The 25681-nt window shown below is 46.8% G+C and overlaps 1 protein-coding gene across 1 annotated transcript in view; it reads left to right on the forward strand.

Annotated features, from left to right (window-relative positions):
* NOC3L (NOC3 like DNA replication regulator) overlaps nucleotides 1–25681 on the forward strand; it is a 775720-nt gene that overhangs the window by 181191 nt on the left and 568848 nt on the right. Inside the window, exons 8-10 of the mRNA XM_069611339.1 lie at nucleotides 2467–2560; nucleotides 17830–18005; nucleotides 18997–19125. Coding sequence (XP_069467440.1) covers nucleotides 2467–2560; nucleotides 17830–18005; nucleotides 18997–19125 — 399 coding nt within the window. The remainder of the gene's footprint in view (nucleotides 1–2466; nucleotides 2561–17829; nucleotides 18006–18996; nucleotides 19126–25681) is intronic.

A 25681-nucleotide genomic window follows, 5' to 3' on the forward strand; every position in this document is an offset into this window, starting at 1 on the left:
GCAGGAGGGCCGTCTGTATCTCCGACACATAGTGCAGGATTCTTCAGTCTGGTTTCCCGGCCTTGCGCTTTCTGCCTTGAAGGATTCTTGAAAGTAACTGCGTCTTGCCGAAAAGGTCAAGGCTGCTTCCCTTCTTACGAACCCTCCTTGGTTTGCTGTCTTTCTCCCCTCGTTCAGCTGCCGACTCGAAACTGCTGTACCTTTGTGTGCTTTGACTCGCTCAGAGTGTGCTCTCATGCTCCACCTTTTATCCGTGTGGGGAGGTTTAATGGCAGTCAGGTCTGAATGATTGTTAGTAATTGCTTTACCTTGCCTGACCATAGTAGTGGGGCATGTCAGGTACACAGCTCGGGTGTGAGTCTGTTTTCTCCCAGAGCGGCTGTCCGTGTGAAAGTGTTCATGCAGAAAAAGGGGGTGGGGGTATAGTTTCCATATATCCTGCCTGGTAGGATGGGGGTAAAGATGTTACAGGGAATGGGATACCGCGCCTCACCATAAGGCGTCCCACTCCCCTCACCCTGGTGACTTTGCCCCCCCACCCCCACTGGATCCAAAGGTGATGGCCATGCCACCTGAGCGGGAGATCTGTAGGGATTAGCGGGTGAGTCACCTTCTGGTTTCTCACACGTCCCACATAAACGCACGCACACATGCATATATACAGAGGTATGGCCGCAAAATGTTGGATCAAAAATGCTGCATGCATGTTTTGTGTGCATTCGGCATAGTTCATGAGGTCGAATCCCAAAATTCCGAACTAGGGGAGCAGTGCTTGCGGGGGTGTTCCCCGCTCCCCTAGTTCGGTATTATGGTCTGCAGGGGTTCCCCCCCCCCCCCCCCCCCGCATACACTAAAGGTACACTGGGGGACAAAAAACAAAAATTCCAAAAAGCTTGAATTACAAAATGCAAGCAAGTGGGCTTCGCTTTCTTGTAATTAGAGCTTTTGGATTTGGTCATTTAACCTACACCTATATACAGATACCTGCACCTCACATCATCTCTCATCCTTAGGCTCACACTCACATGTACAGTTGCTTTTTAAAAAAAAAACAATGTACCCCACATTTGGTCCCATCCCTGCGTTGCTTTTCTGCAGCAAGGATCCTGCCGCACAGGAACCACTGCACTCCTATGAACCAGGACGTCACACGTGAGAGCCACAAGAACGCAGATAAGTGAGCATGTCGAGGCTCTGAAACATCACTGCTCAGACACTGTGGTTCGTCAAATGGTGTAATGTGGTGTTATGGCTGGGACAATGGCTTTTGATTTTCCCATATCAGAGATTCATCTAGGCAATTTTTGTCAGATTGGGTATCAGGGGAAATCTGTTCCAATTCTTCACTGCACAAATACCGCCAGGTTCACACAGGCACCTACACTTGCGAGCTCTTAGCCTGTACATGAGTCAGAAACGAGACAATATGGTATTTCCAGGCCGCAACACAATCGCAAAAGACACCAAGTACAGTTGCCATAGAACTGGTTTTAAACAAACAAGTCAGCATTTTAGGGATCTTCCAGGGAGTAAGAATGGCCATTTTACCACACAGTGAGCCCAGTATGTTGCAGCCAGAACGTTAGGTCACAGTGCCACCAACCAGAAGCTGGGCATTCTGTCTGTGTAGGGTTACATGTGCAAGGAAATTAAGGGGCATCATCATGTTTGTCCCCACCATAAAGGTGTAAAGTAGGTCCCTAAAATGCAGAAACTATGAATCGCTTCCCCTCAGTTGAAACATAGATGGGGAATTGCTGGTAGAAAAAGTATCGGGAGGTCCCAAGAACCCAGCAAATAGTTCAGGGGACTCACAAATTGGGCCAAAATGAGGACTTTTACCTTATATTCCGCTCACCCTGCATGGTGCACACTTTCATCCAGGATCACTTCTCTACCTCCTCTCTAGGCAAGTACTTATTTGCTACACCAAGGCTCCGTTCATATTACCACAAAGTGAAAATGTCGACTTCCCCTGCTGTAGCCTTTCCTCCTGATAAGACCAGATGGCCAGCGTTTCGTTCTGTGGCAGTTTGCTACAGCTTCCAACCAGGAAGCCCATCCCTGCATGATTAGACTTCCAGCTCGCATAAGGAAACGGGATACCCTGTGGCATTTGAGTTGACAAGTATCAATATTCTCGTCTCAATTCCTTGAGGAATTGAGAAAGCTAGATCAGAAACGATGACAAATATTTGGGGCCTTACATTGGAGTGCTAGGAAGGAATGCTTGGTCTCCAAAATGGCAATTATCTTTACAGTTTCATTGCAATGTAAATGAGGACAATACCGTGGGTCTCTTATCCCAAATGCTTTCATAAGACATGTTGCCTGGCCGTCTGTGGTTATTTTCAATGTATATGAATGTTGTAAATTCTTTGATTTCCTGGCCTGCCTTTTTGAAAAAAATCTATTTTTATCATTAATGAGTCCACATCATTGTAAACATTATTTTTTCACCTGCAGGTCAAAAAAGAAACTCAAAAACTACGAGAATTTGAAGAAGGACTGGTTTGCCAATACAAGTTTTATTTGGAAAACTTGGAGCAGACGGTGAAAGGTATAGCGTGATTGAAGCTGGGTATTCTAACAGACCACATTTCACCTAATATGCGATTAGAATCTGCAGCTGGATGTAGGGTTTTATATCTGAATGAGAGCGGGATCATAATCTAGAACATTTGTCTCTTGGGGAAAGACCTGAGACTCCCTGAAATGATGAAAAATAAATTTTGACCATCAAATGCTAATTGATTTAAATTGTATTTTGGAGATATTGTTTACATAAGCCTGACGCACAATATGTTGTGTTGTCCTTTCCATAGCCCATAAGTAATACTTTTGTGCAGCTTTGTAGCACATGGGCGGAAGAGTGCTTGGATGGAATGTTTTTTGTGTGGGTGGTGTAGGGTTCACTTTAGGGCCAGGCATACTCACTTAGTGCTTTTTACTTATTGCGAAGCATAAGCAAGTATGAAAAGGTGCGAGATACTTGACAGGAGTGCAATCGTGTTTACAATGCATTCAAAGATATAGTCTGACCATCGTTGATTGTAAATAGGATTTTAAGTGTGCTTGAGTTCTGTGCCTGAGGTTTGTACTAACCCAGTGATTACGAGGAGCTGGAATTTTGGGGGATGCACATTGTTAGTGAGTTTGACTAAAGTCCACCATAGGAAGTGCTGGGGAGATGTATAACTTTTGTGCCAAATCCCCTCTACCGGTGAGACCGCAGCACTTTCTGCTGTGCTTCTGGACATTTTTTTTCTGCTCTCCTGAATGAGTGGAGTCTTTGTCTCCTCATTCATTCTTTTTGCTCTGACCACGGGAACCCTGTTCATTGTGTTTTTACTTTGTTTTATGGAGTCATGCTTTTCTCCATACTTTCTAAAGGCACCTGTGTTTTGCTTTTGCTGAACACAACATCCTTTGTGCAGTGTTCCTGGGAGCCCTTTGGCTCTCCTTTTTACATTCTTTTATTTTCATTAAGAACTACTGTTCTCAAGGTTATAAGGATACTTTTTATCCTTCTTAGCTTTTCCTTTTGAGAGATCAGCACACACCACCCTATGTGGAGTGCCGAGGGGTTATCTTGTATCCACCTTCTCTCTGCTCCTGTTAAATTTCTGTTACAGTGACCAGCATATATGGTTGTTGGCAGTGGACGTATTCTACAGACTTTTGTAAATTTGTTGCTCGCAGGCTGTTTTCGCAGCTTCTGCTATGCACAGAAGGGTCACCATTCACCCAAAATGGTGGTGTCTTTCTTTTTTTGCCATTTTTTTGTATAGTTATCCTTTCTTGGGCCGTCTACGGTCCTGGGTGGGGGAGGTCCTAGTTTGAGTTTTCTCTGACGGTGAACCCTTTGTGTAGCCTGTCACGGCTCCACTGTCTGCGAGGACACGAAGCATGAGCGGGTCCCAAACCTCTGCTATCTTCTAGTATGCCTGAAAGGAACAAGTTCCCACGGGAGGGCTGGCTGTCCTGATTGGACAGCCGCCCGCCCCTTTCTGTAAACTGCAGGGAGAGTTTGCAGAGGATGAGTGTGAGTTCCTCATAAAAGGTGGGGATCCTGAGGCAGAAGACAAGTCGACCAATGGTACAGAAGATCCGAAGATGACCAGAGATGCCTGCAGCCCCTTTCAGCAACCACGAAGAGACCACTGCTGTCCTGATCCCGTTTTCAAATCAATAGAGAAGCTTAGAAGACGACAACGCCGCCTTCCCTTTGGCTGGTGGAACCAACTAGCCATAAGACGACCTGCAATACCAGGCATCCCACGACGTGCTGTGACCTTCCTGGGCTGCAAACCGCCAATACCCTGGGACCTCCGACCATATTGCAGTGCATCGGATTCCCATGAACGAATCCTCCCAGAACTTTGGTGAGCTCCAGTTGGACCTCCAGAGACAAGACCCCACCCCCCTCCCCTAACCCTTCATCTCAAAGTACACTCACAAAAATGCAGGACTGATGAATCGAGGTAGATTGACGGGGTGGTAAATGTTCCCTCTTGGTGTTGCTGAAAAAGGTGCCTAAACTGCAGACCGATGTTGGAGTATGAAGAATCCTTTGCTGGAAGTCCTTTCTCTCGACTGCTGCTTGACATCCCTTTGAGAGTGCCTCCTTTTGTCACCAAGGAACAGGAGACCAGTGTTAAGCAAAGTTTGTATGCAGTACCCTTTGGGACCACTAGACACAACTAGAACTACAGGTGTAAGCAAAACCAACCTTTGGTAATAAGTCTGTACTACACAGTTTTGGTAGAGTTGCTGAGCAGCCAGGCTTCTCTCAAGAGGGGAATGTGAGCTGTAATTATATTAGACAGAAGTCTACAATCAGAAGTATTCAAATAAACTCTTATACGCAAGGTTTCTTGGTAAAACACTTAATTTATTTCACAGTCAGTTAGAAAACATTCACTAGAAGGAGGCAATCTAACGCACCCACAAATATACTTCAGTACTTCACACTATCAGTTTCTGAGACATTTAAACTACTTTGAAGGAGGAGCAAAATGGCATTCAGAGTGTTTGAAGTATGAGCAAAAAGCATAGGTTAATAAAAAGAAGCTTACAGTTATTCTTAGACAGTGAAAATAGTTTGAGTTCACCAGAGGAGTCAGTTCAATGCAATAGGGTAGCCCAAAGTCAATGGGCTAGTGTCTTGTATAGAATAGGCAGTTCTGGTAGTTAAATGGAAAAGTCTTTGCCAAAGTTCTCAGAAGTAGTTTGTAAAAGAAAGATTCATATGTTGGGTCACAAGCTGACTAGGCCTGCAAGTTGCCAAAGTTTCAAGCACTTTCGCAGTGAGAGGTAAGTTCTCTCGGTCGGCTTTTCACAGTACCTTACAATGAGGAAAAAGATGAAGCTGAAGACGTCTGTTCCTGGCAGTTCCTGCAGATCTCGCTGTTCCTGAGCCTCAGTCATGGGGACAAGAGGAGGATGTCGGGGGACTCTTGCACTGCACTGAGACTGGTCAAAAAGATGGCAAAGGCAAATCTTCAATTCCGGTAGCTGTAGACAAGCACACAAACTGGTGTCCCTCTCCATGGTTATTCGGTTTCCTGCAGCACGCTGAGGAAAATACAACCATCTCTGAGAATGGTATCCAGGTGGCTTAAGGTTCGAGTTGATTGGTCTCCCCAACTCAAAGGGAGAAGTCGCCCTAGTGTATGGTAGTCCTCATGCACATTTGTTTACTCTGCAGGCGTGTTAGCACCTGGCGCATTTGAGCCCAACCGGTTAGTGCCGGTTTGTGACAAGATGTTGTAGACCGAGCTCTGTCAAACTAAATTACAGTTAATCTCTTTGTCAATCTGTTACTTCCCAATTATCTTTCAACCAATCGATTGCCTTTGCCCTTTTATTGTAAACTTCATATCCTTATATTATGACACTTTCTGCTGCCATTACGCTGCTATTAGCAGCCCAAAAAGCATCACGTGAAGCTATTGTACACAAATACCTTCACAAATTTAAGTTAACCAATCACTCAACCTCTGAGGCAGTTATCGGACATCCACCACTGGGTTGTACCTTAAGTGTTGACCACTAAGACTTTCACTTACCGAATATACAAATAAACAAAATTTTAGTAGATATAGGTAAACCCATATCAGTAAAAGGCAGTTTCCGTTGTTCCTCCAATGTAGAAGTTAACTAAAAACAATGCATCCCAGCAGTGAAAAAACGGGTCTCTAACTTGAAAAACATCTGCGAAGAAACTAAATCATCACGGAAAATTGAGATTTCTAAGGAACACTGCATTAAGTCTGCATTCTTAAAAACCAGATCTATACATGCTCATGCATTGGATATACACGATTATATCTTCGATCATGATCTCAATATGTTCTGCTTAACAGACACTTGGCTCCGGGTGTGACTTGGCGCCATGGCGGTCGGTCTGGCTCCTTAAGAGCTTTCGGCTGGGACCACGCGCCCAACGTATTATGGGCCAATGAAACCATCTCCCGGTACTAATCCTCGGTACCAGTGACGCCGGAAGGGCTGCTGCACACACCCACCCAGTTGGGGCCATGGAAACTGCTTGAGAGCCTCTCCTGCTGTGCCTGGCGTCCAGCACCACCCAGCTGCAATCCGCAGGAGCTCCGGGGACCTGCGCCGGTCCGGTTCTGCCCTCTTCGGATCATCTCAGGCTGAGTGGAGGAGCTGCTGCCCAGGCGGGGTCAAGCGGCCCCGGACGGGCCGTGGGGAGACCCGGTTCTCTCGGCGGCTGACTCCAGCGGCGGGAGTGGAGCAGGGCCTCCTGCAGGGACATCCAACCTAGCTCCCCCCCCCCACCCAACAGTGCCTTCAGCAGCAGAAAATACCCAGCTGAGCAACCCCCCTCCCTCTCGGACTCCGGGGCAGTACTGGGGGAGACGCCAGACCGCGTGGCAATGATATCACCTGTGGGTGATGCCTGGCTTCCTAATCCTGGCAGGGGCGCTCGAAGCCCCAGGAACTCTCTCGGCTCACACTGCTGGACAAGGCGCAGGGGGGGTGTGGGGGGGGGGGGGGGTTGGTTCCAGCCACTACCCCATATGAACACTCACCAAAATGGATGGAATATGACCCCTCCGGGATGGCACCTTTCAACCCTTCTGCGGCAGGGGACAGATCCACTGCCCCACCTCCAGAGCCCGATCATTCTCCATAGCCGCATCGTTTGTTGGCGACCCTTGCAGCCGGGCGGGGAACCGTGTGGGAGAAGCGGAGCAGCCCTTTATCCGGGCTTCTGCTTCTGTGAGGTAGCGCAGTGGGCCCTGGGAACTCGACAGGCTGTTACTGGTGGACAAGGTAGGGTGGCACCTGCCACAACCCCCACGCAATCGTTCCCCAGGGGGAAGGAGGGCCCCTCTCTCTCTCTTGGCGGCAGGTAACATCGCAATACCCATCTGTGGCGGGGGACAGATCTACAACCCAAAAGGGCTCCTCCCCCTATCCTGGCTCAGGTCAACTCCGGCGGCCTCCACTACTGCAACAGTGAGTAGGAAGCAGTGGAACTGGGATGGCCAGCACTCTGCCATACCTCTACCAGCTCGCCCATCGGGACTGATACGGTTCACCCCCCCCCCCCCCACCTCAGCCTACCCTGAGATCTCATTCCATGTCACCACACGTCTGGCATCTGCAGGGGGAGCTCCCCCGCCAAAAGAACTTCTCAGCACCTCCTTTCCAGGCCCTTATCTTCGCAGGGGATTGCTAGAAGCACATCTGAGGTCCGAGGGGGCAGAGGGGGGTCCCTCCCACTGGTGCCGGTCTTGGGCTCCACTAATGAATCACTAAGGCCTATTAAAGGGGTAATTGGTCCAGCCCAGAACATTAGATCCCTGGACCCCCCCAACAAGGGGCAACGCCAGGACCCGCTACACACAATGTCCAGAGCCCCCAAACTGACAAAGCAGACTGACATCACCACCCTGCTCTCGGCCACCATGGCGGAGAAACCAAAGGGAGGCGAACGCAATGAAGACATCCCCAAGCCCACATATAGATCCCAACCCAGAACATTTGGTGCAAGTGGTCACGAAAGGCGATCTTCAAGACCTACCAGCTACCATCACCAAGGAGTACCAGAAAGGGACTGAGGAACTGAAAGGCAAGATCTCAACCTTAGACAAGCGGGTGGGGGAAATCAAAATGAGAATAGAAGAAATAGAAACCACCCTGTTCAAACAAAATTTGGGAAGGGGTGGACAGACTAGCGGTACTCAAAGCCAGATGTGAGGCTCTGGAGCTCAAACAAGAAGATACGGCAAACAGATCCAGGGTCAATAATGTATACGCGTACGAGGAATCCACACCGTCATCCCCGAAGAACTGGGGGCCTACGTCAATGATGTCTTCAGTTTCATCCTAACCCTGCCAGACGGAGCCCCACTAGAACTTGACGGGGTTCACAAGAACAAAGCAAAACACAGCCACCCCTCCAGACGTCCTAGTTAGGATCCATTTCTATAAAATCAAAAAAGAAATAATGCGCAAGGCCAGAGGTTCAGCCCGCATACACTTCCAGGATGCCACCATATCCCTATACCAGGACCTTGCCGCAATCACCCTAGCAAAGCGAAAAGCCCTGAAATCAATGACGGAGTGGCTCTGGGAAAGAAAAGTCCAATACCGCTGGAGTTTCCCCACCACCCTCTCCTTCGCATGGGAGGGGAAAAACTAGACACATCCTCTCCCCAAAAGAAGCAGAGGGCTTCATGAACCCTGAAGAGGCGCCAGATGAACCCGATAAAGCCATTCACGAGGGGGAGGGAAGGCGGCGGTGGCCTTCAATTCCCTGGACCCGAGTTGAAAGGTGCTGTAGACTCTGTGCCCCCCCCCCCCCACCAAGAACAAGAAAAAACATCAACTGAGCAAGTATCTCTTCCCCCGGGAACCTAGTTCCACTGAGCCCTATGGCTTCCTACAATTCTGCTTTTGACTTGGAGTAAGTGTGTGGCCCCACAATTGCATTGGGATTACCATAAGCTCATGAAGCTCCTTAGTCCGCAGTGTCTGCCGTTGCGGGCACCGCTTCTCACCACAACAGCGGAAGGAGCACAATGAGCCCACGCTCCCATCGGCACTCATGACGCCCCGAAAGGGGGAGCAGCCCGAGTCACTGTCCGACTCTACTTCACTGGAAAAATAAGAGGAACAGTGGCCTCCATTGGAGTTGGAGCGTTGGTCCGGCCACCTGCCCAGTTGGCTGAAGGCTGGTCCGGAAGTTTGTTATTCTTTGGGTGGGGTGAGGGATTGGGATGAGGGGGGGGGAGATGGGCCAGGAAGAAGGGGGATAACCAGAAAGGGGGGGAATACAGAAGAAAATCAGACCAGGCACGCCATTGCCATCCACAGGGAGACACCGGATCAACTTGCTATAGAGCTACCTGATGGGTTCCCAAGATAAAACAATCACAATAACGACCAGAAATGTGCAGGGTTTGAATACCCCTAGGAACCGAAAACTAGTGGAACATAGACTGGCCCAGCTCGGCTCCGACATAGTATGCCTCCAGGTAACGCACCTCATAGAGCCAGACGAGAAACAAATGAACTTTCGATGCTACCCGAAACGCTACTTCGCCTCGGCAAATCAAAAGAAAAGAGGTGTCGCCATCTTACTGGCTGTTTGCCTGCGGCTAACTCTGGTCACAGTAAAAAGGGACCCAGAAGGGCGATACCTGCTGCTAAGAGGCCTCCTTGTAGAACTGCCACTACTCGCCATCTTCAGTCCCAATAAAGAGCAAGGTCTGTTTCTCCGCAAGCTACTCCCAGTCATCGCTGCTTTCGCCAAAGGTCACCTACTGATAGGGGGCGACTTTATCCTCTCCCCGGACCCAAATGCGGACAAAACTCTCCCGCCATCTAGGGAAGACTTCACCAAAGCCCTGATAATGGCTGAATTCCTGAGAGAAACAGAAACCATCGACATGTGGAGATTCCGGAACCAGGGAGCGAGAGACTATACTTTCTTTTCACACTTCCACAAAGGCTACTCGAGGATCGATCTGATTCTAGCGGCTAACACCATTGCCCCTTGTGTGGAAAACGACCAAATTGGGCATATCACCATCTCGGACCATGCGCCAGTCACCCTGAGCGTGAGCACGCAAGGATTCCCCCCGAAATCCGTCCCAAGGCAATGGAAAATTCAGGACCAGAGCCTAACAGACATAGCTATCAGAGCCGAACTGGCAGAAGCACTTACAAACTATTTTAACGAGAAATGACACGTGGGATGCAATGAAACCAGTTATCCGGGGGGGGGTCGCGATGGACGCCACGGCTAGACTCCACTGGCTGAATCAATTGCAACAATCTAAGCTGGAGCAGAAAGTGGTGGATCTGGAGAGCAGTCTCAAACGCCCCAATAAAACCATCGGACGCGAACTGAAAAGGGCGAAATCGGCGCTGGAGATTCACCAGGTGGACTGTGCAGCCAGGGCTCTAACCTACACCAAAGTTCTACTACCTCAACAGCACCAAGGCAAAACCGCCTCTTAGTGCACAAGCTGAAGCTGCACACGACGAACCACATCCAAAGTCTGGTTGACAAGGCTGGGAATCTGCACCACACAGAGGCAGTGAAGCTCGACTTAATGACCCAGCACCACAAAGAGGTCATGTCTGGACCCCCTACAGAGGCAACGGCCATATCATAATTTCTAGCCGCAATTCCAAAACCACTGCCAAACCCAGCAATAAAAGTCCTAAAACGCCCTATCACTGCAGAAGAGGTAGGCTACACATTCCGTTCCTTGAAAAACACGGCCCCGGGGCCAGATGGGTTCTCAACACAATTCTACAAGAAGTTCGCCCATATCCTGGCACCACACCTCGCAAATCTATTCAGCACGTTCCTGGAAACAGGCTCCACCACGGCCTCCATGGAAGGGTCAGTAACTATCCTGATCCCGAAACCAGGAAAAGACCGGGTACATAGACCCATCACGCTTCTAAACAATGACGCCAAGATATTTGCAAAAATCCTAGCAAACAGATTAGCCCCGATCCTTCCAGACCTCATCCACCCGGACCAAACTGGGTTTATTCCTGGCCGCAACACCCAGGACAACACCCAAAGAACCATAAACCACATTGAAACGACATACAGAATGGGCACAAAGTTGGTAGTCCTTTCTCTGGACGCCCACAAGGCATTCGACATGCTGGACTGGGGCTTTTTAAGAGAGACCCTTCTCCACTACGGATTCGGGTCTTACTTTGTAAAATGGGCACTAGCAAATTACCAGCATCCTTACACCCACCTGAAACTGAACGGGCCAGCTCAAGCAAAATCAACATCTCCAGAGGTACCAGACGAGGATGCCCGTTCTCCCCACTGGTGTTCGCACTCTCCATGGAGCCATTCGCCAGCAGAATCCGCTGCAACCTAGCCATCCAGGGCCCTGAACTCAAGGGCAAATCGTACAAATCGGCCCTATATGCAGACGACCTACTGATAACGCTATCCCACGCAGAAGAGTCCATGGCAGTCCTCTGGCAGGAGCTGGGTTTACGGTAAATCCCGCAAAGTCCTCAGCAATGGGAATCAACATCCTGGACACGCTTAAGGCGGACCTGCAAGCAACATATCCAATCCCTTGGGTTAAATCTCAGATAAGCTACCTGGGAGTTCAGATCCCCGGCACACTCGGTAAAATACACAAAGCAAACTTCCCCCCACTGCTCAAAGACCTTAGAGGCGATCTGGTACACTGGTGCAAGCAAGAAATCTCTTGGTTCGGCTGTATCACAGCATTGAAGATGAATCTGATACCGAGGGTACTCTACTGCTGCCTGGCCCTGCCTATATCCCCACGTAAAACGGAGATACACAAACTACAGGGAGAAAATATGTCTGGGAAGGCAAGAAAGCGCGTTTACCCAGGCGCATTATGCTCCGGGGACCAGCGATGGGCGGTTTGGGGGTTCCCGACTTGACAAGGTACTGCCTCGCAGCCTAGCCCTCCCATGCCTTCACTTGGAGAATAAACACCAATCGGCCCAGATGGTTGAAAATAGAAGAAGATTGGTGTAAAGGTCCAATTGAGGGGCTACCACACTTGAAAGCCTGCAGCCTCTCCCGAGCCTTAGGTCCACTGCCGGCGACAATGAACACGGTGACATGCTGGAAAAAGGCAGCACGCCTTTGGAAGTGCAGGCGCGCATTAGGCCCACTTACGCCTGTCTGGGACAACCCGGACTTCTCTCCCGCCATGACTCCAAACAACTTTGCTAGATGGCAAGAGGGTGGACTGAGAACGATGGGCGACTTCTTCGAGGACAACACCCCTTTGAACTTCGAAGCCTGCAAAGCCAAATTCCAGGTACCAGAAATGGAGAGATTCCGATACATGCAACTCGGGCACTGGCTGTCTAGTGGACCCGCCAAGAAACACTGCAGCAGGGAACTAACAGCCCTGGAACGAACACTCACTGCGAATCCCCTGAAGGGTAAAACAGTGATGCTTTACAAACTACTAGACGGACCTGACCTGACCAAAAAAGAGCCCTACATGCTAAAGTGGGAAGAACACCTTGGCAGAGCCAGAGGAGTGGCGCCATATCTGGACGTGAGCGCGCACATAAGCTCAAAATGTACGACGAATAAAGAAGGCGCATATAAAGTGTGCCACAGATGGTACCGCACCACAGAGATCATGAGCGAATACAACTCAACCATCCTCCCACGGTGCTGGAGAGGTTGCCCGGACAGGAGTATGCTATTTCACCTCCTCTGGTCTTGCCCGAAAACCACGCAGTTCTGGAAGGAGGTCCTGGGGCAAATAAAAGCAATAACTGGCCTCACTATCCCTTGGGACCTGTGAATCGTCGTCCTAGGATCGACTTGGGAGGGTCAATTACCACTAACAGGTCGTATGGCGGACTCATGCTCTCCCCTCCTAACAGCCGCAAAGATATCAATCGCCAGACTCTGCAAAAACCCTGAAGGCCCCCCCACACAAATGTGGTAGGCTAAGTGCTGGGAAATAGTGGTGGCATAAAAAATTACAGCCATCAGATTCAGAAACATCCCCAACTTCAACCAGACACGGGCTCCCTTCATGGACTACACGCAACAATTCCCGGGGGTGGCGAGACAACCTCCCACGCTGCGCTGGATGGAGCACCAAGACTGAAGAGCCAGCCCAAGAAGTGGCTAACTGTGGTTAAACTCTCACCTTAAGACACACTGCACCCCACGCCCCTGCCTTCCACTCCCAATTGTCGCTCGCCCTGGTCCAAAGCTGCACCCAAGCATGGGTGGTGACACTCCCCTCGGTCCTAATGAAATGTGGACCCCTTAACTCTCCCTGCCCGCCCTCGCCTCACTCGACCTCCTCCCCCAAAGACTTTTTCTGTTAATTCTAGTTTCTAAGTTCTATTTTTCTTTTATGTTGCTGGTTCTCTCTGTTCTGTTTCTTAACTCCTTGCAAGCCCCAAGAAAAGCCGTGATATGCCCTATGTTTAAGCTTGTATGTACAAAACTCAATAAAAAGATTTTGAAAAAAAAACAAAAAACAAAACGGACTTGGCTCCAAGAACCCTGTCGTCCCACATTGGAATGAGCTGTTCCAGAACATGAAGCGTTTTATTATAAATAATTGACTAAATATGAAAGGTGGTGGTGTGGCAATCATTATGAAAAAAGAGCTACCTTTCTGCGAGGTCCAAATAACTTGCACAGCTTGTGAGATTTTGCACCTGAAGTTAAAATCTGATGCAATTAATTACAGTAACCTTATTTTACTATACTGACCTCCCAAGGACATGCCAGAGTTCAAGAATTAATACAATTGTTGCATCCACTAAACAAGCCTGTTGGCTCCAGGATAAAACAGACCAGGAATCAATCCTACGAGAACATAATTTAAAAAACGCAGATTTCACCATGGCTAATACTGAGCCTATGCATTTGAAAGGCAAGATCTTGGATTGGGTGGGTGTAGAAACCTCAAGTGGAAATCAGCAAGACTTGACCCTTGTATCTGGTCAGACCATTGCACCATTCAATTCCAAATCGTTCACAAACTAAATTTAGCAAGAAATCTGGCACCCGTTAAAAAAATGAACATTTGAAATTTCAGTAAAATTACTCCTTTTGGATTTGGACCCAAGTGATGGAAACCGCCTCAGATGAGGATGATCCCGAATCTCTAATAAGTGTATACATCCTCCATAATTCAAATGGTGGATCAGACACCCCTGATCAGAACTTCTGTGGTTAGAGAAAAGATCCACCACAATCACTGGTATACCGTATAATTAAAAGAATTAAAGAAAGCCAAAAGACAAACTGAACACCTTTGGCGAGAAACAAACAAGGATGAACATATATCAGCTTGGAAAGAACAAAATAAAATGTATAAATGCGCAATTTTAGATACAAAGAGAATCATTTTTGAGCACCAAATGCCAAAAATTTAACCAAGTAACATATTTTAAAGAAAATTGAAAACCCACGCCAACCGTTGGGTCAGATTTCCATATCAATGATAAATTTTCCTGACCTGTGTCAACCTAGGAACCTTTTTTGCTTCGACTAGGTAACTATTTTACCTTCTCCCTAGTTGAAGGGGAATCTCCCCCCCCCACCCCCCACTCACCTAGTCTTTTACTCTTTTTATGGGTGACCTTTGATTGTCTCTCCCAGTGTATGGTTGAAGTTAGTTTCCTTCAACATTTGGGCTTAGGTTGGGTTGCCCTTATGAGCTCCCTGTTAATTTCTTTCATGTACTTGGGTGAACTACAGTTCCCAAGTAGTAAAGAGCGATTTGCATCCCCCTTTACATTTTATATAGTGAGCCAGCACACCCTACCTTACATTTTGTTACAATTGTGAGTTTTTACATGAATGGCTGGTGGCAGTGGTTTTACCTTTATGACTTTTAGTCTTTATTTTTCGCAGGCTATTAATTCAGACTTGGTAATGCACAGAAGGGCCACCATTTTGCTAAAATGGAGGCCTCCTTTTTTCACCATTTCTTGTGTGCTTGATGTTCTGTGGTCTTCCCCTGCCATTCTAGGCAGGAACGACTACAGTGGCTGTTTTGTCTTCGGCAGGAATCCTGTGGATTCCCCGCCCAGACTCCAGATTATCTGGAAATGCGGGAAGTGAGGGATGTGTCCAAAACTCAGCCCTTTGTCTTCCACCTTGCCTGAAAAGAAACAACTCCCAGTGGGGGGCTGACTGTCCCGATTGGACAGCCAGACCCTCCCCATGCTGTAAAATGCAGGGAGAGAATGCAGAGGTTGTGCTGTAGTGCCTGATAAAAATTCAGAACCTGGAAGCTGCTGACGAGTCAACCACTGGAACTGAAGAGGAAGGTGAAGAAACAAAGGCTCTAGCCATTTCCAGCGACCGCAGCGCCTGCTGTGACTGGAGCCTGCTGCAACCCTTCTTTCCAATCGACCTGGGGATCCTGAAACAAACGAACCCCACACAGAGCCTGGTGCGATCCACTAGACTCAAGAAGACCTGCATTTTGAGCCATCCCACATCATGCGACCTTGCGGACCTGCAATACCCCAATACCCTGGGACCTCAACCCATCAGGCAGTGCACGGTCCTCTGAATTCTGAATCTTGCTGAAACTTTTTGAGCCCTACTGGCCCTCCAGCAAGAAGAATCGAGTACAAACGGTCCCCCTACCGGAGTGCTGGACCTTGAAAATGACAAAAATCCGACCAGAGATATTCAGTCTTCTTCTGGCTCCTGGAAAGGGTGCCAAAACTACAGAACCGCATCCAGCCACAAAGAAACTCTTGCCTGGAGCCTTCCCCATTGAACCCTGCTGCCAAAGCCCTTCCTGTGTCCTGTCTTCTGCCTTTATGATAAAGGAATTCAACAGCTGGGTTTTTCGCTGCAGATCTTGAAGTTTTCTTGCTGGAAACCTTCTTCCGTGCTAAGGTATTGTGATGGTTGGGGTATGTACTTAGCTTAAGCCTTTAAGATTTCTGTGAAGCTTTGGGGTGTTATTGTGATTAGGAGTCCTCTCATCCTGTTCACCCAGCCCTACTGCTGGAATACTCATACGGTGTCTTCTCTGAAGTTTGTGGACCCTCAACTAACTCTAAAGTGAAATACTTACTTGTTTTACTAGTCTTCCTTAGGAACTCTGACGTTTGCTACTTCTGTGCTTTCCTGAACCGTCTGTTGCATCTAGTTGCCCCCCTTCTGCCACTGAGAACACACATGCTTCAGGAATAAGGAAAATACTTTCGAAGGATTGGGCCTGTTGTCTAGAAAAGAGAACACATTTAAAAGTTGACTTACTTGTAAATGAGTTAGTTGGTAACTCTAACTCAGAGTGGACAGTTACAAAAGTTCTTATTACCTTGAATGTGTGTTGTCATTCTGAAAAGTATATATAAGGTTCATTTACTTACCTGTGAATTGGGTGTGCTTCTTCCCCAAAAGTAATACTGTTGGCTTCACTTTACTATTCCTGTTAGGATATAAATGTAAGAGTGCCCCAATTGGGTCTTGCTTCCCCTGTCTTGCTGTTAGCCTGTCTAGAATAAGTCTGCCTTAGGTTATACTTATCTTTTAAATTGCTGATAGCTCCTTTAAAAAGTATGTAGCTTTTACTTAACTTGAGTTAGCTGTGTGCCATCCTAAAACAAGTTGGTGATTGCTTACCTCTGTGTTCCACTGATCTGAAATGCAACTGTAATAGTAGATTACAACATTCGGTTTTACCTGCATAGAATAGCGGGATGCCTTTCTTGAAAATTGTCTTTTAGGTGTAGCTGACCTTGGTTTGTCTGGTGTATCCTAAATTAGTGTAGAGAGTTATTGCTTATCTTAGACTGCGTTCCACTGAGCTGAAAAGCAACTGTAATTGTATATTACACCAAAAGGTCTTACTCACCTAGTATAATGGTGCTTTATCATAAATGTAGTTATAGGTATACACTGTTCCTTGAATGAGTGTTTCACTGCAGAAAAGTATACTTGCAGGTTGGTTTACTAAGTGATTTCTTTGCTGTGCGTCTTGGTACAACTGCTAGTGTCTACTACCCTTGTATTACAGAAAGTAATCTGAAAGTAACTAAACATCTTTATTTCCTTGACTTGTGAAACCTCACTTTTACTTATCTGCAACACTAGGAAGAGGTCCTGTTGGACTCTGCCACTTTGAACCTCATACTCGTTTTTCCCACCTTTTGTCGGCCCAAGTCCTGGTCACTGGTGGCCCCTCTGAAGATTGTGAGACTCTCATAAGATAGGGTTGGACTCTTTAAGGCAGGCTGGAACAAAGTTACTAAAAGTTATGAGTTTGGAAAAGTTTGCATACTTTCAGATGGTTTTACTATGTGATTTGTTACTGAACAAGCTATTGTAATGTGACTACAAATTATTGTTTATATTGTGTGTATATTTATATTGTGTGATCGTTTTTGGTATTGTTGTGAAAGGTATGTAATGAAATGTAACACTATTTTTTAAAAACCTGACTACAACTGTGGTTTACTATCCAAAGAACATTGCAAGTGATGTTCTATTGTTTTACTGTGTTATAGTGTGCCTTAGTGTGTATATTACATAACAATTTTTTTATTTTACTTCTAAGTGTATCAATGTTTTCTTGAACGAAATGTATGCTCTGTGTTCTTTGTACATCACTACAGCCCTCCTTCCACTAAGGACGTCTGTTTGTCATTCTACAAAACCCTTGCGTGGTTCAGGGCAAACCTAAGTAGTGTAACCTTGTTCACCTAAGGTGGACGTTCCTAAGTGCCATCTCAGACAGGACACTCCTAACTTCAGGCTAATCAATCATTATGATGTATTCTGATCAAAGCATATTTTCCTTGTTTTAGACTGGAAGCAAATGAAGTTGAAGAAAAGTGATGTTGTCTCTTTGAAAGCGTACAAAGGCCTTGCAGAGATTGCAGTGAAATGCTTGTGCGAACTGCTGTTGTCTCTTTCTCATTTCAACTTTCACAATAATATTATTGTGATGCTCGTACCTCTTATGAACGATAAATCCAAGAGGGTGAGTTGCATTTTTCTTTAATCAGCATGCATTTTGACAAGGCCTCAATCTTTCTGAAATGAAAAAGAACGTATATTATTTGCTTTAATGTTTAGATGGCAAACAGTGATGCTAAAAATTCAAAATTCAGATACTCTTAATCAGTGTGCAAGTGAGGCATTAAAAAAACTGCAGTATGTCTAATTTCTCATAGCTAACAGATGTTTAAAGTTTGCAATGGGAGTATGGTATATGGGCATTGGAAATGCAAATATCTGTTATTGAACCTGCATGCTTGCCAATTTTCCTAACCTGTTCTGCTATGCCAATTCTACAATTAGCATTAGGTGGAGGTACTGAATAGTATGTCTAAAAGGAGTTAAACATATGGGCGATTTTGCCTTTCAATATGATCGGGCCAATTGACTACCCCCAGATACAGTAGCTGGCTTTATTTGGTTATAATGATGAAACGCAAAGGTTTTCACCCAACTAGAATTGCTGTTTGCACCCCCCATTTTCTCAAAGCTAGAAATCCTATTATTGAATTTGCAATAATATAAACATCTTTTTATACCAGCCATATTGACAGTCATTAAACCGGCCATTAAATTTGAACATTAAACTGTATGAATCCTCACAATTGGTAGTTGCAGATCTAAAGAGCTCTTGACTGCTATGACACCAGACAAATGTTTTTTCATTTACATGGGGATACAACGTACAATATCTAAGAGCGTGTAATTCAATAAAAGGGCATACAAATACATTTTGTTTCCTTACACCGAGAGAAGGAAACCTTCAAATTTCTAATGATGTTTAAAATTCAATTTGTTATGTTTCCTTGCCCACTAATGACATAGGGCATTGGAAATCCTATAGCCCCAAAATCAAATCTGAGGGAGAGTGTTCTCATGTCGGTCAAATTGTTTTGTCGATTTGGTTGATTTGTATTTATCATGTTCACTATTTTGCCAGCAATAGTATGCCTTTAACTGGGGTTTCATTTCAGATTTCAGAAATGTGTTGTGATGCAATAAAGAAGCTTTTTAAGCAGGATCGTGTGGGGTATGCAGCACTAAGTGTTGTGAAAGTCATATCTGGAATTGTAAAGAGCAGGAACTATGATGTAAGGCCAGAGGTAAGTTTCTTGTTTTGGTTTTGATATTAATCGATAAAAAGCCTGACAACATAAACCATTGTTAAGTAGAAAGTGTACAATCAAGCAGGAAAGTTGCAGAGTGTGGTGTGTTTCACCCTCCCTTAGGAGGGGAGCGAGCCAACGGGTTTGCGGGGCAGGATTAGGCAGGTCTTGCCACTTCACGAGATGTGTCCCACCGGGTGGAAGGCGTGTGATCTCATAGACCCACGATGGGCAATAGACTATGCCTAATCCTGTTAATCCTTTCAAAACCACATCTGGGTCGATTAGAAGGGATTCCCAATGAGTGTCAAATAGATTTGGGCAGGAAAAGATAACTTTCCCAGATCCAAGAGGACCCCATATCAGAACTTGCATCAAGTTTATGGCTGTAAAGTGCTGCTCGGCGGTATGACCATAAAACCCTCCCAAGCTGGCCCACTATTCCCATAAACTCACTATAGGAACATTACATCAGAAGAACCCTAACCCTCATAAACAGATGAAAGGCTGCAAGTCCCAACGTTTATTGATGTTAGAAAAGTGTTCTCTTTTTATCAATTTTCCCTCCATTTCTATGCATCCCCAAACATTTTGTTTTTGAACTCTGTCCTGACTTTTTCCAGTGAAGTGAAGCCTTCAGCTTCACGCCACTGAACCTTTGCTCATTGTTATGGGGAAACTGACTGGTCCTTAAGGCTGTCAGGGCTGGGAAACTGTTTCCATTTTCTTGATGCATGTTATCTATTTTAACTTTTTATCATTGCACAATGTATTTTACCATGCAGTTTAATGGGGTTTCTTTTGAATGACCCTAGATTACATTCAAAGGAATTTTTGGGTTACTTTAGATGTGCTTAAAAGCAAGCTAGTGGCAGTAGTTGCATTTGTACTGTTTTTGAAATACCTTTCGTTAGCCCTACCACCTTTACAGTGTTTAGCTATTAACTGTGGCTAGTGTCTCAACATAGCCGTGCCATGAGGATCTTCATTGGGTGAGCAGAGTTTGTTTCACATGAGTTTCTGGATGAGAAGGGGAGTCCTGCAGTCATGCCTCCCAGATCCTGAAGAAAACCTAAAAAGGAACCAAATATCCTCTGTTGCTGAAGAATAGTGAAGAGACTGTGGGCCTGTCCAAATAAGGCCTTGCAATCACCTTTTGCTGTTGTCCAGGTAGAGCTGTCTGACAAGTTATCTTTGGAAATCCTTCGATGGACCTTTCGACCCTGGGAGTGGAGGGGAACATCAATTCTAGACGTCTTCCCGGTGTCCTGCGATCCAGAGCCTTCGGAGGTGTTCCTGAGCCAATCTGGGACTGACCAGCTCGAAGAGTGTGCTACTGCACTGTTGACATCGCTGTTCCGTGTTTCAGCACGGACCTGTGGAGACCATCAGCTTGTCCTACACAAGTCGCCTTTGCGAAATGTCAGCGTTCCAGCATCCAAGGGACCCGAGATACAAGGCTGACTCTGACTGCAAAAACTGTCTCCTGCTGTCGCCGGCAACGGTGACCATCACCAGAAACTGCTTTCCTGTGTCCAGTCATGTGCTGAGTGAAGGCCTGCACCCGAGTAAGCTGCATTCTTCCAGTGGAACACACTGTACCAACATCTGCGGCTTACTGGAGAATTCCCTCTTTTCTGCAACTCCTGGGCACCAAGGACCAGAAGAAACGGCAGGAAATGTGATTTTTTTTTTAGATGACCCTCTGTAGACCTAACAAGTCTCAAGAGGTACCGGTGTGTAGGGTGCAAGTTACTGTGGTACTTACCTGACATAGCTGCAAGTGTTGGCATGCGCCACGGCTCAAATGGGCTGTGAACAATAGCCTGCATGAGCAGCTGGATAAGAATGGGAGTGCTGACCACTGCCACATCTGGATGGAGTAGCTTTGGATGACCGATTCCGCATATGGACTGGATTGGGAATGCTATCAGGGCCAGATTTGGATGGACTCATGAACACTTGCTTGCCGCGCATACAGACAGGTTTGATGGAGGTGGGCGGGGCCGAACCTGTACACGGTTACGAATGTGGGTGGGTGTCATGTGTGGAAGGGGCTGTGGGTGTCGGCCGGTACCGGATCTGGATGGAGGCACGGAGATGCTTGCACGCCCCACCTGGAGGGAATATGCAAATTTAGCGCTTCGCTTGCAGGCAGCAATGCCAATTAACCAATCCACTCACAATTTCACCCCTCTGCATACACCTGTCAAACTCTAACCAAACACAACCACAACCGTATAATACAACAATCCGCACAAATTTCACTAACTGCAACAACAACAAAAAACCATGCATAGACTCGCACAACAGCACACAACGGCTACTGACCGGAAAACACCCCAAGCCCAGCGAACGGTGCTAACTGGATTGAGGCTGCCAACGACACATCACTGCTCTATTGCACCTTTGCCGCTTATTCCCACTAACCCCCATTCCCACCCCCTTCCTTTCAGGGTGCCAGGGCACTACTACGGTGGTCATAGTGCGCGGTACAAATATTCATTAACAATAACCTCTGTCTCCACTTTTAAAAGTTTTCCTAACTTTAAAAACGTTTACATTAGTTTGGCTTTACCATTGCTTGTTCACGTAAGCACTCCGAAAGTTGGGGACAGTTTTATTCACTGAAATATCACTTTTGGAACCCTCCTCCCATCCATAAGACCCTCCTCCTAACTTTTCCCAGCTTCCAAAACTACTTGGAACTTTGTGAATTTTCTGGCCACAAGGCCCCAGTCAACTGTGTTGGACTTCTAAAGTTAGGGTTGTATTTTTGTGGACTGCCACTGCAAATCTAACCATTATCTTTCCTTACAGTAGTGTGTGGTGGGTATTGTGGTTTCATTCCACTGGCTACTGGGATTGTATATATGTTTTATTATTAGTTTGCGTCATACTATTACTTGCTTGTAGTAATTTTTATAGTGTTTGCTTACCTAAATAAATATAGGGCCTCATTATGACCCTGCCAGTCTGGAAAGAACGGTGGCAGTAAAAAAGTTGCCACCATTCTTTCCGGACTGGCTGATTCAGAGTCCTGCAGGGGGAGGTGTCAACTCTCGCCAGGTCTGACCTGGCGGGAGTAACGCCACCCGCTTGCAGGCACAAATGGAAACACTGGCTCCGTCATAGACAGAATTCCGCCTCCGGAATTCCTGGGTCACTGGGGTCGTAATGCCCCAGTGATTCCAGGAATCACAGAGGCGGAATGGTAATACGAGTCTGAGGGTAGTCTGCTGGTTCTTCCGGCCCGGTTACCGCCAGACTCGTAATGAAGCCCGTAGTGTTTTTATAACTAATTGTATAATTGTAATCCTTGATTACTTACCTTGTGGACTTATTGTGGACTCTTGACCAGGCTCACCCCTTCCTGAACAGGAAAAGAAAAAGAACCACAAACTACCTCCTACTCCTGCATTTTTTGCCGACTTTTAATAGTCAGGATCAAATGTCCACCCTGAAGTTATAAATTATATCAACTTCTGATTGGACAAACCATACTCTTTTGTGAATTAGAACATAATATTTTTATTATTATTGACTCATCTTGAATCATCTCTTTTCTCTTCATGTTAAAAATACATAAATCACATAAAACCCATCACAAAGTGCTTTGGGTTTGGATGAAACCTACAAAAGTGTCCTATATAGTACATCAGACAACAAAGGAAAAAGCAACACATATGTAAACAATTGGTTTCTTTATGATAGACAGGTATTGGATACCTAACACCTTACAGGGTATTTTATTAGCAAAGGATGAAATTGCAGAGAATAGTGTTGACGTGGTGCGTTTCGGCCCACACGGTCGAGGTAGACCGCATCCGAACTTGGTCTCTTCTTTAATTAAACCGGACCTTCATCAGGACAAAACTTGATATAGGTGAGGAATAAAACTGCCAAAACCCAAATGGCTTCTTTATCTTTAAGTGATGGACTTGCAGGGACAGGTTAAATTGATTCTCTGTCAGTCATCAAATGGTGACCAGTGCCCTTATTGTAGGCTTGTAAGGGTGCCTGGGGGAAAAAATGCCATGGGGTGTTGTAGTGATTCAGTCGCAGTGAGTGCTCATGGAAAGGTGGGCTTCATGCCCACCTCCACCACCTTGTCTGTTGCTGGTAACTTGGGCCCGCGGTGTTGATGTTTAGTCACAGTCACTACGCAGGAAAAATCCTGACTATTAAAAGTCAGCAAAAAATGAATGGGTAGGAGGTAGTTTGTGGTTCTTTTTCTTTTCCTGTTCTATGAACCCTTATACACCACATAACCCTCGATAAACAAAAAATATAGGGTATAACCTGTTCTATAGATCACCGCTTCCTGAGACTTGCCCTTGACCACTCGCCATGCTACCTTCATTGGTTTGACTACAGCTCCTAGAGTTGTCCCTGTTCACTAACTAGGTTGGCCTCCTATACCTCTGTCCACCAGGCTAGAGTATAGCAATCCAGTCTAGCAATTGAGACCCATGGGTAATAGGGTTGGAAAATCCCACCAAAGACCAACCATCGAAAGTAACGAACAAAAAGAGCCAGGAAAGCCTTATGGTCTTAACGAGTTTAACTGCATAAATCCCTACCACATGTGTTTGTGATGATTTGAACGCAATAACGCTCAAGTTTATGAACTGTTTGTACAACTATGATAGCTGCCGGTTCTGACTCCCAGAGATGCACAGCTCGCTAGTGAGAGAACTGAAAGTTTCAACCCACTGGTACTCTCGAAGCCTGGAAGGAAGAAGTTAAAAAAAAGATCTGGTCTCCAATCCAGGCCTGCCCATCGCCAACACCTACATCAATGCTTCTTCCAGGCAGACTGTCATAGATATCCTCTTTGTCACTCGCTCTCTGGACCTTTGGACTCCGCACGTGGTCAATGTCCTCTCCCCTTTCTCTTTGTCACCCATTAATGGTGGCACTAGATGGGAAGTACTCTTGGCAGGTTTCTCATCAAATAGGGGCATCATTAATGTCTATCAGAATGGCACTGTCATGGCCCAGGGCTCTCAGCCCAAACGCCTCCTCCTTGATGGGCATCTTTCGTCTCTCATCAACTTCCTCCCCTCTCCTGCCACTCCTCTGTCTGCCACCCCTCTTGCCCCTTCTCCACCTCTGACGGGCGTATCACATCCTTGACCCCTCTGCGAAAGTCCTTCAAAGTTGGCAACCAGCTTCATCTTGCTTCCATCAACTCTCGCTTTTTAAATACTCCTATGATATCTGACTCCTTCTTGAAGACTTTGACCTTGACGTTCTCGCTCTCACTGCGACGGCGTTCACTGCCAGCTCTCGCTGCTTTTGACACTCTCCTCCCTGAAGGCTACAAGATTCTCTCAAAGCCCAGCCCTAACCGGTCTGGAGGCGGAGTGGCCTTAATCCTCCCTGAATGGGTCCCTGCTACTATCATTCCCACTCAAACCTGATCTTCCTTCGAATGCCTTGTCTGCATGCTTGGTGTCTCGCAAACCCTTCCGTTGACTCTCGCCACCATCTGCATGACCCCTGGTCTGGTCTCCGTCTGCCTCTCGTAGTGGTCTGACCTCACCTCTTCTTCTGTTCTTGCCTCCACCTCCAAGCTTCTTCTCCTCCTCAGAGACTTCAGTATTCACATGATTCGACCACTGAAATCTTCCATAGCCTCTCTGACTTTCTTTCCCTCACTATTCATCACTTCGGTCCGACACACTCAGCTGGACATACCTTGGATGCTCTCATTTCAGCAGACATCCCCAACTCAAAACCTCTCACTAAACCTCTTTCTTGGTCTGACATGCTCTCCTGTCATCTCACCTGGATCGCTTCGGTCCCCGGCTAAGCCCCTCCTGCATTGCCAGTCTTTCTTTGTCATTTGACCGATGAAGCGAGTGTCAGTTGCTGCTTTTGCGGCTGCTGTCATTCACCCTCCCTCTTTTGCCACTGACACCCACACTGACAAATCTTCACCTCTCTATCACTAACACTCTGGACATCCTTGCCCTTGTCATGAGGATCTGCATAAAGCTTGCCTCCAAGCGCAACACCTGCTATGACTTTGACCTTGGCTCTCTGAAACACAAGTGCAGAGTTGCTGAGCGGATGTGGCGGGCATCAGGCACACCCTTTGAAAGACTGGCTTGCCACCTGCTTCAAAGGCAATACAGACTCCATCTGCTCAAAGAAGAGGGCCCATATCGAGACCTGCATCTCTGGGGCCACTAACAACTCGGGCAAACTGTTTAAAATCTGCAAGGAACTCAACAATCCTACTGCAGTCTCCACTTCTCCCCTGCCATCCCCGGGCCTCTGTACTTCCCTGGCCTCCCACTTAACCAAAACTCAGGACGTCCTAACCTCACTCTTTTCTACTACCCTCCCTCCGCCCTCTCCTGCTCTCAGGTCTCCCGTGGCACCCCTCTCCACTTCCCTCCTACTCTCCTCTTTCTCACCCATAGCACTAGATGAGGTCTCTAGACTAGTCCTCTTTATGAAAGCCTCCCCCAACAGGTGCTACCTTGCACTATCAAGAACAACATTGCCTCCATTGCGCCAGCCTTGGCTGATTTCTGTAATC

The sequence above is a fragment of the Ambystoma mexicanum genome, chromosome 8 (genome assembly GCF_040938575.1).
Source record: "Ambystoma mexicanum isolate Mex_15411 chromosome 8, UKY_AmexF1_1, whole genome shotgun sequence".
Taxonomy (NCBI): domain Eukaryota; kingdom Metazoa; phylum Chordata; class Amphibia; order Caudata; family Ambystomatidae; genus Ambystoma; species Ambystoma mexicanum.